The sequence below is a fragment of the Xiphophorus couchianus genome, unplaced genomic scaffold (genome assembly GCF_001444195.1).
Source record: "Xiphophorus couchianus unplaced genomic scaffold, X_couchianus-1.0 Scaffold1000102, whole genome shotgun sequence".
NCBI classification, from domain to species: domain Eukaryota; kingdom Metazoa; phylum Chordata; class Actinopteri; order Cyprinodontiformes; family Poeciliidae; genus Xiphophorus; species Xiphophorus couchianus.
The window spans coordinates 883285-895811 of NW_020963015.1; the positions used below are offsets into that span (position 1 = coordinate 883285).

The following is a 12527-nucleotide window of genomic DNA, read 5'->3' on the forward strand; positions in this document are numbered from 1 at the left end:
AGCAAACCGCAGCCTGATGAAGGCCGGAGTGAGCCATAGCCCCGCCCCCAAACAAGTAGAAAAAAGAAATCACCAAAGTGGGCGGAGCCAGGAAGCACTGGGGGCGGAGCCGAGTGGAGATGGACAGAGAGGGTTGAGCAGCGCTTATTGATGTTTTAATTGATAACTGATCAAATTTGTTGCTGTGAGATTCTAACATCTTTTTAAAAAATCAACTAGCAACAGATCCAGCCAGCAGAGGGCAGCACTGAGAAGTTTTAGGACAAATATTTCATAAATAAATAAATTTACACAAAATATTTGACAATATTCACAGAAACACAAATTTAGACAGTTCGTCTGATAAAACTGTTTAAGGCACTTCATTACCAGCAGCTCTGCTGATCAGTCGACTCTGGGAAGACTAATGGTACCAACCGGAACCAACCAGAACCAACCGGGACCAACCAGAACCAACCGGGACCAACCAGAACCAACCGGGATCAACCAGAACCAACCGGAACCAACCGGAACCAACCAGAACCAACCGGGACCAACCAGAACCAACCGGGACCAACCAGAACCAACTGGGACCAACCGGGATCAACCCGAAACAACCGGGACCAACCAGAACCAACCGGGACCAACCGGGATCAACCCGAAACAACCGGGACCAACCAGAACCAACCAGGACCACCTGGATCCAGCTATCAGTGAGGCTCTGATCAGGAAATGCAATAATAACTAATAATGATAATCAGTCAGAAAACTGAACCATAAACTGAAAGCTGAGCAGTCAGTCGGCTAATCTCATTACACAACCATGACTTCCTACACAGCTTCACATTTTACAGCTGTGTGTGTGTGTGTGCATGTGTGTGTGTGGGCGTGTGTATGTGTGTGTGTGTGTGTTGCCCTCCTGTCGACCTGCACAGCAGCAGATTACGATGAATGCTAAGCTGCCTCTTCCTCCCACTGGGAAAGAGAAGACCGTGACTCCACCATGAACTCCACACACACACACACCCACACACACACACAATATTTACACATGTCAAACTTTGACTCTAAGCATCTTATGAATTTAATATCAGGCTAAATAATAAAAGATTAGCCTGAGTGGATCTGGAGAATCCTCCTGAGCTGAACTCGGAGGAAACGCGCCGCTTCGTTTCTGAAAACCTCCAGCAGCTTCACTCTAACGCCGCCTGGCTTTCTGATGACTGAGCTGGATTCGTCTCTGCTTTATTTCACACTGCAGCACAAACTCAGCAGTAAAAACCAACGGTGCGAAGCGGCAGTTCACCAAAATTCAACTTGAGTCACAAAATAAACGACAAAGATCAAAATGCAGGAACATGAAGGAGCGCAGCATTCATGTTTCAAAGTAATCCACCAAAAAACATTCTCTCAAAATCTGATCTATATTAATAAACATGAGTATATTTATGAATATCTGCTGCTAAAATAGATCATTTTTGGATATGCATACACAAATACAAACAAAAGGTGGATCTTACTCTAAAAGCCATCCAGTCATTCCCGTCACTCGTTAGGAACGTTGGATAAAGATTCGTTTATTAAAGTATTTATAATTCATCTCTGGATTTAATCCCTGAAAACTCTCAGGTTTCAGTTTTCAGGAGTTTTTCTGATGTTTACTGATCAAAAGTCACAGCTGGAAATCAGAGATCAGGATGACCTTTGACCTGAACCTTCAGAGCCACATAAAGACGGTTATCAAGACGGCCTTCTGTCAGCTGAAGAACGTTTCCAGGATCAGAGAATCTATAAAACACGATGAACGGATTCAAGATCTACTGCTGGATCAGGTTCTGGTTCTGCTCTGCATCAGAACAGAACCAGAACACTGAGTTCCTTTAAATCCAGACTAAAAACCAGCCGGTTGGAGTTTATAACAACTGGAACAAATTTAGTTCAATACTTGATGATGATTACTCCTGATTTTGTTGCTGGGAAAATGTAACGTTTTCTGTTCACAACTGGAGCGCAGTTGGTCCGGTTCGGTCGTCTTCTGATCTGGTCCGGTCTGGTTCGGTCGTCTTCTGGTCCGGTTGTGGTCCGGTCCGGTTGTTGGTTCCAGTATAATTGTATATGTCTATGTAAAGCATTCTGAATCTTGTTGCAGATAAATAAATAAATTAGTTTCAGTTTCATTCCCTCCAGGCTGGACTGAATTCAGAAGCAGCTCGTAAATCCAGAGTCCATTTGACGAACGGACTCAGAGTTCGGTTCTCCTGGGAGGCGAAGGGTTAACATACAGCCAGCAGGCCGGTGCTGACCTCTGACCTCTGCTAAGGCTGTGTAAAGGGGGAGTGAAATGCTCACACGTGAACCTGACCTCAGAGGAGAGGTGCTCCGTCTCCATGGCGACCGGCGCCATGACCCGCCTGCACCGGTCCAAACCGGACTCAGACTGACTTTAATGTAAACATGAGTTTGGGTTTAACTGGGATTTATTTCATTAATCAGATTTTATTATTTATAAACCAACAGAGGCAGATTTATTAAAAACATAAACAACATAAAGAAACATGTTAGAATCGGGTCAGACGGTCAGGAAGGTTAACCTCAGAGATCCACATATGATCCACATATGATCCACATATGATCCACATATGATCCACATATGATCCACATATGATCCACAGAAACGATGCAGACGCCTCATTTACTGAACATCAAACTAATTATGAAGAGCACTGAAAATATTCCTGAAGGTATTTTATCTGAGAATGAACCGACTCTCGTTAATCCAGTTACCATGGAGACCCAGGGAAGCTCAGCCCATCAGCGTTAAAAACTTCACGGCTGATGATGTCAGGAATCGTAACACCAGCCGTGTTTCTGTTCTCAGAATTATGAGCCAACTTTGAAAATGTCAAAAAAGAGAAACAGTTTGGAGCGAATCAAACAAGCGAAGCAGAGCGTGATGTCATCAGATGATGACGCTACGCACGGCGTAGCAAACAGGAAGTAGAGGTTGCTAACCAGCGAGATTTTAAATTTCTCTGAGTTTAGCGCCTCTGGTAAGGCTCAGACCTCCAGTTTCCATCTCCCTTTGACCTGAACTCTTTTTGCCTCAAGCAGAAAAACCTTTTTGCAAACTTGACAAAGTGCTTTTGAATTTTGCCGTTTCCATCAACTTTTTCTGATGCGATGCTTCAAACTGCAAAGAAAAAACGTTTATGGAAACACAGCTAGATGCTGAATGTTGAACAGATTCTCTTTCAATTCATCAGCAAACGAATGGAGGCGTGCGAGTCAGAAACCCGAGCTTCTTAAGAAAACCGTTTCTGTTCCTGACCGAAATCTGACGAAACAGCAGAAATGTCCAGAAAGAGTTTAAAATGTTCAGCTGGTCACAGCGCCAGAACTTCCCACATTTTCCTACGATCACAAAAGCATCGTTCCATCTGCTTCATGACCTCATGACCCCGGGTCACAGGTGGTTCTGATCCAAACTGAACGTCGTTTGAAAGGTCCAGAAGAATCACCAAACAATAACGGAGTCAGAAAATCAAACTGATGTCATCCAGCCACCAGAACCACAGCGTCCACCGAGACAGGCTGACCTTTAACCTTGACCTGCCCAACCCCCAGCAGCCTGACCTCTCACCAGTGCTGCAGTCTGACAGATCCTCCAGGTCCAACCGTCCCCAGAGGTCAACGTCAAGGTCAAGCCTCCAGCTGCGGTTCAGCCCGACAGAACATCTGGATCAGCTCTGGATCCGGGCCGGGTTTTACGGCAGAGAGTCCGTCCTACCTGGAGAGAAAACCAGAGCCTCCAAGATCCGGATGCGATTCTCCGGATTGTCGTCGCTAGAAGCAAAACATCACAGGTGAGGTCAGAGGTCAGAGGTCAGGAAACCTGGCTGATTAACTTTAGAAGACATGGAAAGGCTTGGAAGAGTCGGTTTGGAGCCGGTCTGCGATGAAGGCGGTTCGGTCATGTGACCAACCGTTCTATACCTCAGAACAGACGTTGGCCTGGCCCAGGGCGGGGACTGGTCCGGTTCTGCTGACCGACCCGGTTCAGGTTCTGCTAGTTGATCTGAGGGACACTCTGAGATTCCAGGACGGTCTCCAGTCTCTGTCCGCACTCCGTCACCGTCTGGTGAACAAGAACAGTCCTGGCAGAAAGTCCGGATGGACTGCGGTCCAAACATGGCGGTGCCTCTGGTAAGGCAACAAAACAACTTTTACATGTTTCTTGAAAGTGTAACTTTATAAGAAAGAGTGGAAGCTCAGCATGATGTGATATTTAGCTAGCTGGATGTCTGAAATGACCGGTGGCTGTTGGGGTCAAAGGTGAGGCCTCAGGCTGGGCGTGGGGGTGGAGTCAGCTGCGACCTGATTGGTCAGAGCGTCTCATGGTCTGGAGTTTCCAGGAAGTGAGGGAGGGACTGACATGTTTTAGAGATTTTCCTCCAGCAGACGAAGCAGCTGATAGCAGAAGCTCAGCAACCTCCATCCCAACCTTCATCCTCCTCCTCTTCCTCAGTTTGACCTTTCTCCTGTTTGTCTTTTAATCTGGCGGTTCATGTCAAGAAACTTCCTGACATGAAATTTTATCTAAACGTACAACAGAGTCGTCAGCATAGAAACAATCCTCCGTCTGAGGAACGCCACAGATCATCTGAGCTTTAAAATGTTTACAGTTGGAGGAAAGTTTCAGCTCCAGAGAAATGAAGGAAACAAAGAAGCAGATTCAAACCGGAGATTTAAACCAGGCAGGAAGTTTCTGATCAAATCAAACTAAAAAACTCACAAATTTTCACATTTCTGGACGTCTCTGTTGATTTCAAAAGACGCCGTTAGGACAGAACCTGGAGGAAAACTCAAAACATCAGCAAGGAGGAAGAGGAGGAAGAGAAGGAACAAGAGACGAACAAAAAAACAAGAGAAGAAGAAAAGATGGTCGTCGTTTTCCCTCATCGCTGCTTCTTTCATCTTCTATTGTCCATCAGAGACAAAAACAATCATGTTGCAGACCTGATGCTGCGCTCTGGTTGGTGCAGCATCTCACGCTGTGTGTGTGTGTGTGTGTGTGTGTGTGTGTGTGTGTGTGTGTACGCAGCATTGAGCTGCTAAGTGTTCAGTTAGAAAACATCATGGATGAAATGATTCAGCTGCAGGAGAGGAGAAAAAAGACAGGAAGAAAAAAGGAGAGAAAAATGGAGGGAAGAACAAAAGAAAAAAGAAACTAGAGGAGAAAACTGGAGCGAAAAGAGATGAAGAAAGAAATAAAGGGACAAAAAGAAGATTTGTGGAAATGGAGAGAAAAAAAAGGATGGAAGAAAAGAAAAATACTGATGAGAAACAAAAAGAGAAAGAGGAAACGACAGAAGAATGATAAAAACAGAAAGATGGATGAGAGCAAAAAACAAAGGATGAAGAAACAATAGAAAAATAAACCAAGGAGGAATAAAGAAAACGACAAACAAAAAAAAGATAGAAAGAAATCGCAACAATAAAAGGAATCAAATTTAAAAAGTGGTAAAAACTTTAAAGAAAAAGAGTGAAGAAAGAATGAAAAGAACAGAGGGGAAGATGGAGAACAATGAGCTGCTGCAGTGACTCTCACAGCCAGCAGGGGGCAGCGCACTCCAGACCAGACAGCTGGTCTGATCAGAGAGAAATACTTTAACTAGGACAAAAGTCCAGAGCAGGAAGAAAACTAGAAACATGATGGATTTATTTGTGGAGTTTTTGCAGCCAATGAGTCCTGGAGGCCGTTAACCACCAGAATCAATCCAGGAGGGCAGGAAGGCAGAAAGGGAGGAAGGTGAGAAGGCAGGAGGGCAGGAAGGTGAGAAGGCAGGAAGGCGAGAAGGCAGGAGGGCAGGAAGGCGAGAAGGCAGGAGGGCAGGAAGGCAAAAAGGCAGGAGGGCAGGAAGGCAGTAAGGTGAGAAGGCAGGAAGGCAAGAAGGCAAAAAGGCAGGAGGGCAGGAAGGCAGTAAGGTGAGAAATCCTGCATTAACCGAACATTTTAATCGAGTCCCACCAACAGTTGGAATCATTTCCTTTGTTCCACTTTAGAGTTTTTCTGATAACGGCTCGAATCATCATTCTGATAATTAATCTTCTGCTCTTTCAATCCTTTAGAAAGTTGTTTGTGTTTGATAGAAATCAATAAGACAGAAATATGAAATTCAAAGTTAAAAAAGTAAATAGTTTCATCTTTGTGAACATAACTGCAACCTTCACTGATCTGGTGATGAAATACCTTCCAGAAAAAACACATAAAACATTTATTCACCTTCTGCACTAAAACTTGAATATTTAATGAAACTTTCTAAACATCCATATCGTCCCTCATTGTCTGATCCTGTTTCTGTTCGTTTGGCGGTTTTTCCTCAGCCGCTTTAACTGCTGCAGAGCCAGACGGGTTCTGGGCTTCATGAGACCCAGAACCCGTCTGGGCTTCAGAACCAGGTCGGCTCTGATCAGAGAAACGGCCTCGGGATTTTACCTTTGGCTGAACTCGTCTCCATCACGGCTGTCGGCCCAGAAACGTCAGACAGAAACCAGGCCGCGGCGCCGCAGAAGAAGTTCAACTTTTTACATCTGATCTCATTAAATTTGGTCTAAACGTCACAACAAAACCCTCCGAACGGTTCAGACTCCAACAACATGGCCGACATGCTGGCCTCCAAACAACAAGGATGCAGGATAGTCCAGAAAAGTTCCTTCACTTTCTCAGGAATTTGAACCACAAATACATTTTTATAGAACAAAAAGTACATTTTACATTTCACATATTTTAGGTTTAGTAAATGATCCCTGCTGTTCACTGAGACGAATCTTCTTTCATATAAACAGATCAGAGTTTTGGTTCAGTTTATTCCTGTATAAAGAGAAATGGACCACTGGAAACGGCCTGCAGTGTGTGTGTGTGTGTGTGTGTGTGTGTGTGTGTGTGTTGTCAATATAAAACAGAAGCAGACCAGCAGAAACATTTCGACCTTCAGCTGATTTCTGTTTTTATGAATATGAAAGCCTTCAGCGTTTCCGGTTCTTCTTCAGACGGAAACAAATTGATTTATGATCCGCTGCAGGTAACAAACTCGTTCACAAAATCAAAACCGGGAGGAAAAACAGAACAGAAACAAGATATTCTGATTTTTAAATAAAACATTTCAGTCGGTTTCCCTTCAGCAAAAGTTCAATTCTGTCACTTTCATGCTTCACTTTCCTCCGAATCCAGAATTTATTCCACATTCAGTTTTATGTTCCGGGCCGAACCGGAGCGAAGACGGTGTCTGCGTGACTGGATGAGGCGATGAGGAGGCGTGATAAACCCGGATTCAGAGCGTTAGCTCAGCGCTAATCCCTGGCTGAGGGGCAGGAGGACAGGAGGACAGGAGGACGCAGCGCCACATCTGGAAACAATTTTTCTTTGTCATTGTTTGGTTGGAAAAAAAAACAAACTCTTTTGGAGTTAGGATGGATAAAAATTGAGAAATCTTTCCAAAGTGATTTTTTCCGTTTTCTTTTGAAACCTCCTCATTGTTTTGTGATGTTTGTGTGAAATAATCCTTTAAGTAGCAGAAGTGATGAGGTTCCTCCTTCATCGTGAGGATGATGATGAGTCGTTGCGTGCTGCTGCTGCATCAACACTTCAGTGAGATTACGATGATAAGCGGTCAGAGATTAGCATGAAACATGAGATTAGGAAGCATGCGACGGATCCATCTGCAGCCAAACGGTTCAGTTTCTGCTTCAAGGTCAGCAGAGGGAGCAGCTTCTTCTGGTAGCCTCAGCTAAACATGAAAACATCCAGAGCAGCTTCCTGTTTCAGGCTCTCACATTTACAGGCTGATTTCGTCATGATGGTCCGGTCGACCCGGTTCTACTGGAACCAGAACTCCATCACCTGCTCCACCTCCAGCTGCTGTGGTTCTGACCCAAACCAACCTGTTCCCCTCCTGGCCTGTGGGGGCGCTGCACCAAGAACCACTGAAGGAAACGACACAAAAACCTCTGAAGACACTGAGAGCAACTTCCTGTTTCACCAGATGGAAACAAGATGGAGGCGTCAGATTTTTCTCTTTAGTCTTTGGCTGAAGACCAGGAGCCATTTCTGCTGCTAGCGCTAGGCTAGCAGGTTAGCTTGTAGTTACCCAGAATGCCCTGCGCTGTAGTTCACTTCCTTCTTTTGGAGCGGTCTCCGGTCCGCTTGGCGTTCACATTCAAACTGAACCAGAGTTCACTTAAACCAAACCCAGACCGAGTTTTGGAGGACCAGAGGTCAGAGGTCGAGTAGCGTTCACACCTCACCAACCGAATCGGACTTTATATGCAGATGGACTGGAGTCGGGTTAAAGCGAACTGAGCTGGGCTGATTGGAGCGATGAGGCCTGAGACTCTTATAGTTCTGACCTGAAAGTTGTTCATAAAAACCATCTGGTCTCCAAACTGAGGCGTTGATCAGCAAAAACTATCCAAACCAAATCCATCAGTGATTTCACACCATTTCTCCACTTCAAGATTCAAACTTTTTTCCCTCCAAGGACATTCCCCGCAGCTCCAGTCTCCTTAAACTGGTTCTGCTGGGAACATTGACAGAGTCAGAAACATGAATATCTGCAGCTTTCATTAGAGCTGAAATGGTTTCATGCTCTGCTCCAGGCGCTCAAACTCATCTGCTGTTTCCATGAAGGAGTTCCTCTGGGTCTGGACTTCTAAATTTGTCCTACAATCTTCATCATGCTCCTCTTCCTCCTGCGGGCTGTAACTCGTCTTTCAAAGCTGCAGCAGCGAGTCGGGCTTTGATGTGAAGCTGTGGAAAAGCTGCTGGGAGATCCAGAGACATTCAGCTGGAGGAGTTAAATAACTTCAGCCTCAGAACGTCAGACACCAACTTTACAGTTTCACAAGTAAAAACCAGGAGAGGAATTATAGAAAATATAATAAACACGTCTCTGTAGCATCGATGCAGACGATACAGAGCATCCACACCAGAACCAAAACACACCAGGAGTCTTTCACCTGAAAGCTTCAGTTAGAAAACCAAACCCTCCATGTTTCCATCCAATCCCCAAACTAATTTTGACACAACTTTAAAAATGTCACAAAAAGAAATGCTAATCTGTCACGTTTGGAGCAAACCGCCTGAAACGCCATGAAGAGATTTCACTTCCAGCTGTGACCCGTAACCTGCTCCAGTCACTGAGACCTCAGAGGAGCAGAACCTGCAGCTGCTCACATGAAACGAACCTTCAGGACAAGGAAACATTAAAGACCGACAGCCTGATTATTAAAGACCGGCGGCCTGATTATTAAAGACCGGCAGACTGATTATTAAAGACCGACAGACTGATTATTAAAGACCGACAGCCTGATTATTAAAGACCGGCAGACTGATTATCAATGACCGACAGACTGATTATTAAAGACCGACAGCCTGATTATTAAAGACCGGCGGCCTGATTATTAAAGACCGGCAGACTGATTATTAAAGACCGACAGACTGATTATTAAAGACCGACAGCCTGATTATTAAAGACCGGCAGACTGATTATCAATGACCGACAGCCTGATTATTAAAGACCGACAGCCTGATTATTAAAGACCGACAGCCTGATTATTAAAGACCGACAGACAGATTATTAATGACCGACAGCCTGATTATTAAAGACCGACAGACAGATTATTAAAGACCGACAGACTGATTATTAAAGACCGACAGACTGATTATTAAAGACCGACAGCCTGATTATTAAAGACCGACAGACAGATTATTAAAGACCGACAGCCTGATTATTGATGGCGTTGCGCAGAACGCTGTGTTTTCAATAAAAATGTACGTAAAACTTTATCAATTCAACTCATGTTGACAATAATAATTTCCCGGTTGCGGCAGATCAGAAAGGAACAAACTCTGAACCGACCCAACAGAAAAACACATTCAGTTATCAGAATAAAACAAACCAGCAGCTAACTGTTAGCATCAGGAAGTCCAGCAGGTCTAACAGGAAGCTGCTGTTGCTACGGTGATGCAGGTCCAGGACCTGCTGGATCTTTAATGATCCACTGTTCATTAAACGGATGGTTGTTGTCCGATCCACCAATGACAACAATCTGTCATCTTTAATTTTCCCATAAAATCAGTTCTGATGAGCATTGCCAGTCATATGGGTACGAAATATATGAACCATAGGGGGCGCCAAAATCATGACCAAAAAATTTATTTTTAGTATGTATTTTCTGGATTTAACAGCTGTTTGTGTGTGTAAACTATGTGATCAATAACAAAAGCTGATTAGGCACTCCACACACACACACACACACACACACACACACACACACACACACACACACACACAAATGGGCTCAATATAATTTAAATTAAATAGAAATCAATTATTGAAATCATCGTCAACTAATCTATTAATCAATTAATTATTAACTGGAGCATCCAGACTAACTAAAGCCAAAAATTATAAAAACATAAAGAATTTTTAGCTGCAGATTCATCTTTTGCTACAAATGATCAGGATTCACTAAAATAACTTATTAACCTTTAGGAAATAAAGTCTTATTTTTATTAAATATAAAAATTGATTTCTTTGCATCTTTTTATGTATTTTTAATATTGTACAAAAAAGAAGGTTGAACATGTTAAAAGAAAAATCTGTATTTCATCTGATTAATTAATTACTCATCAGATTTATTGATTAATAAAATAATCAATAGTTGGAGCCGAATATGACAGGAAGCAGAAAACAGACGAAGGTTAAAGAAGCAGGTGAGTTTTATCAGGAGATCCGGAAATATTCATGTTCACTAAATAAAATATAAACCTCAGAAAGGTTGTAGTTTTACCTCTGGATGTAACCATGGCAACCAGCATCCTCAGCCAATCAGATCAGATTTCATTTCCTCTCTGCCTTAATCTAGACACCAAACCGTTAGAGTTCAGAACCAGATCCAGGTAATTCCCAGATTGACCTCTGACCTCTGAAGCTTCAGAGCAAACAGCTGGAGCTGAACTCACCTGGAGGCTGCAGGGCCCCCTGCTGCTGCTCCAGTCCGGCTGCAGAGCCACCCAGCGGCAAGGGGGCCGCCGGCGGGACGCAGGGCTGCAGGTTCCGGTCCTCCCCGCTGAGTTCACGGAGCGTCCGGGTCCAGAAACTCCCAGCAGCCATGGCAGAAACAGATTAATCCTGAGATGGAGGAGACGTCCTGAAGTTCCTGAGGTGAAGCTGGAGATGCTTCTGGGCCAATCAGAAGGGTCTAGTCAAAGCCCTGCGGTAGAAACTGATATCCTAAAGTGAAAAGAATCCTGCAGAGCAGAGGAAAGTTTCCGTCATCACTGGTCTGGTCCAGATGGAGAAGCTCCTGCAGACTGAGCAGGAGCAGGAAGAGCGCCGCAGTGCATGATGGGACTTTCCTCCTCCTGAAAAGATAAAGTTCAGATTTCAGCCGGTCAGAGCAGGAACCGCAGCGCAAACGCAGCGCAAACACAGCGCTAAACCCGCAAACACACCGCAGCAGCGCCTGCAGCCCCGATTTCTCGCCGGTCCCGCAGACTGGCAGCCCGCTCGGTGCTGATGTCAGAGAGCCCCTCCTCCTGCTGCTGTCTGCGGGAACACCGGCGGCTCGGGGCGGGACGGCTGCAGCATCTGTTCACTCACTTCATCCCGCAGCCGAGCTGAAGGGTTGGAGCTGCGGGGCCGGGAGGAAATGCGGGGAAAGCCGCTTCCGGTGAGTCCGCAGCGGCTCGGATTTTAGGAAGAAATCCATTCAAAGTAAAGATGGAGGATCGGAAACGCTGCGGATTAGACCAGAACCGCGGAGGCTCCGGGAAAGTACGCACCTGATGACGTAACAGCTGCGTCATCAGGTGCGTACTTTCAGCCTGAATCTGCAGAAAGACGAAAGGAGGAAGAGGAGGAGATTTCCGCTTCAGGAGGAAGACTTTCCATCCGACAGCTGGAAATCAGACCGAAACCATTCTGGGTTTTTCAGCTGGAACCAGAACAGAACCAGAACCAGAACCAGTGACCGTTTATAAAATTACTGTGAAAATTAAGAGAAATAACATGGATATTTAGCTCATCATGAGAAAATATTGGACTTTTTAAAGTCACCATGTTATTAATTCATTTATGAATGTCACAGTTTTAAATTAAATATTTATCTTGAAGCTACTTTGAAGATAAATATTTAGCTTGAAGCTAAATGGTTAGCATGCTAGCTGGTTTACTTTGGAATCTGGCTTGTTGTAGCAAAATCTATCGATAAAACTATTCATTAAAATATTAACAACCAGCTCAGCATCCAATGATAACTTCTTAAACTAAAATCACATTCTCTTCACATTTTGTAATTCGGCAGCATACAAATAAAAACTGATTGATCTGATTGAGAAAATAATATGTAAGCACATTGTTATGGTCATCTTACCTTCATTCTCTGTGGTCCAGCTGTCCAAGCAGCTTCACTTAGAGGTGAAGGACAGAAAAACAAGATCGAGAAACCAGAAGCAGCTTTTGACAGAGTCCGAACCGGACTGAGGC

At 44.4% G+C, this 12527-nt stretch overlaps 1 protein-coding gene across 2 annotated transcripts in view; it reads right to left on the reverse strand.

Moving 5' to 3' along the window:
* The window catches only part of LOC114141391 (phosphatidylinositol 3-kinase regulatory subunit gamma-like), a 55829-nt gene extending 43999 nt beyond the window's left edge, over positions 1-11830 (reverse strand). Inside the window, exons 1-2 of one of the 2 annotated variants that reach the window (XM_028011925.1) lie at positions 11643-11830; positions 11003-11404 (exon numbers count right to left, since the gene is read on the reverse strand). In XM_028011925.1, the coding sequence (XP_027867726.1) occupies positions 11003-11153 (151 nt within the window). In that variant the 5' untranslated portion in view covers positions 11154-11404; positions 11643-11830. Of the gene's footprint in view, positions 1-11002 lie in introns of both variants that reach the window. The other variant, XM_028011924.1, reaches the window with a different exon arrangement.
* Between the last annotated feature and the right edge of the window lie 697 nt (positions 11831-12527).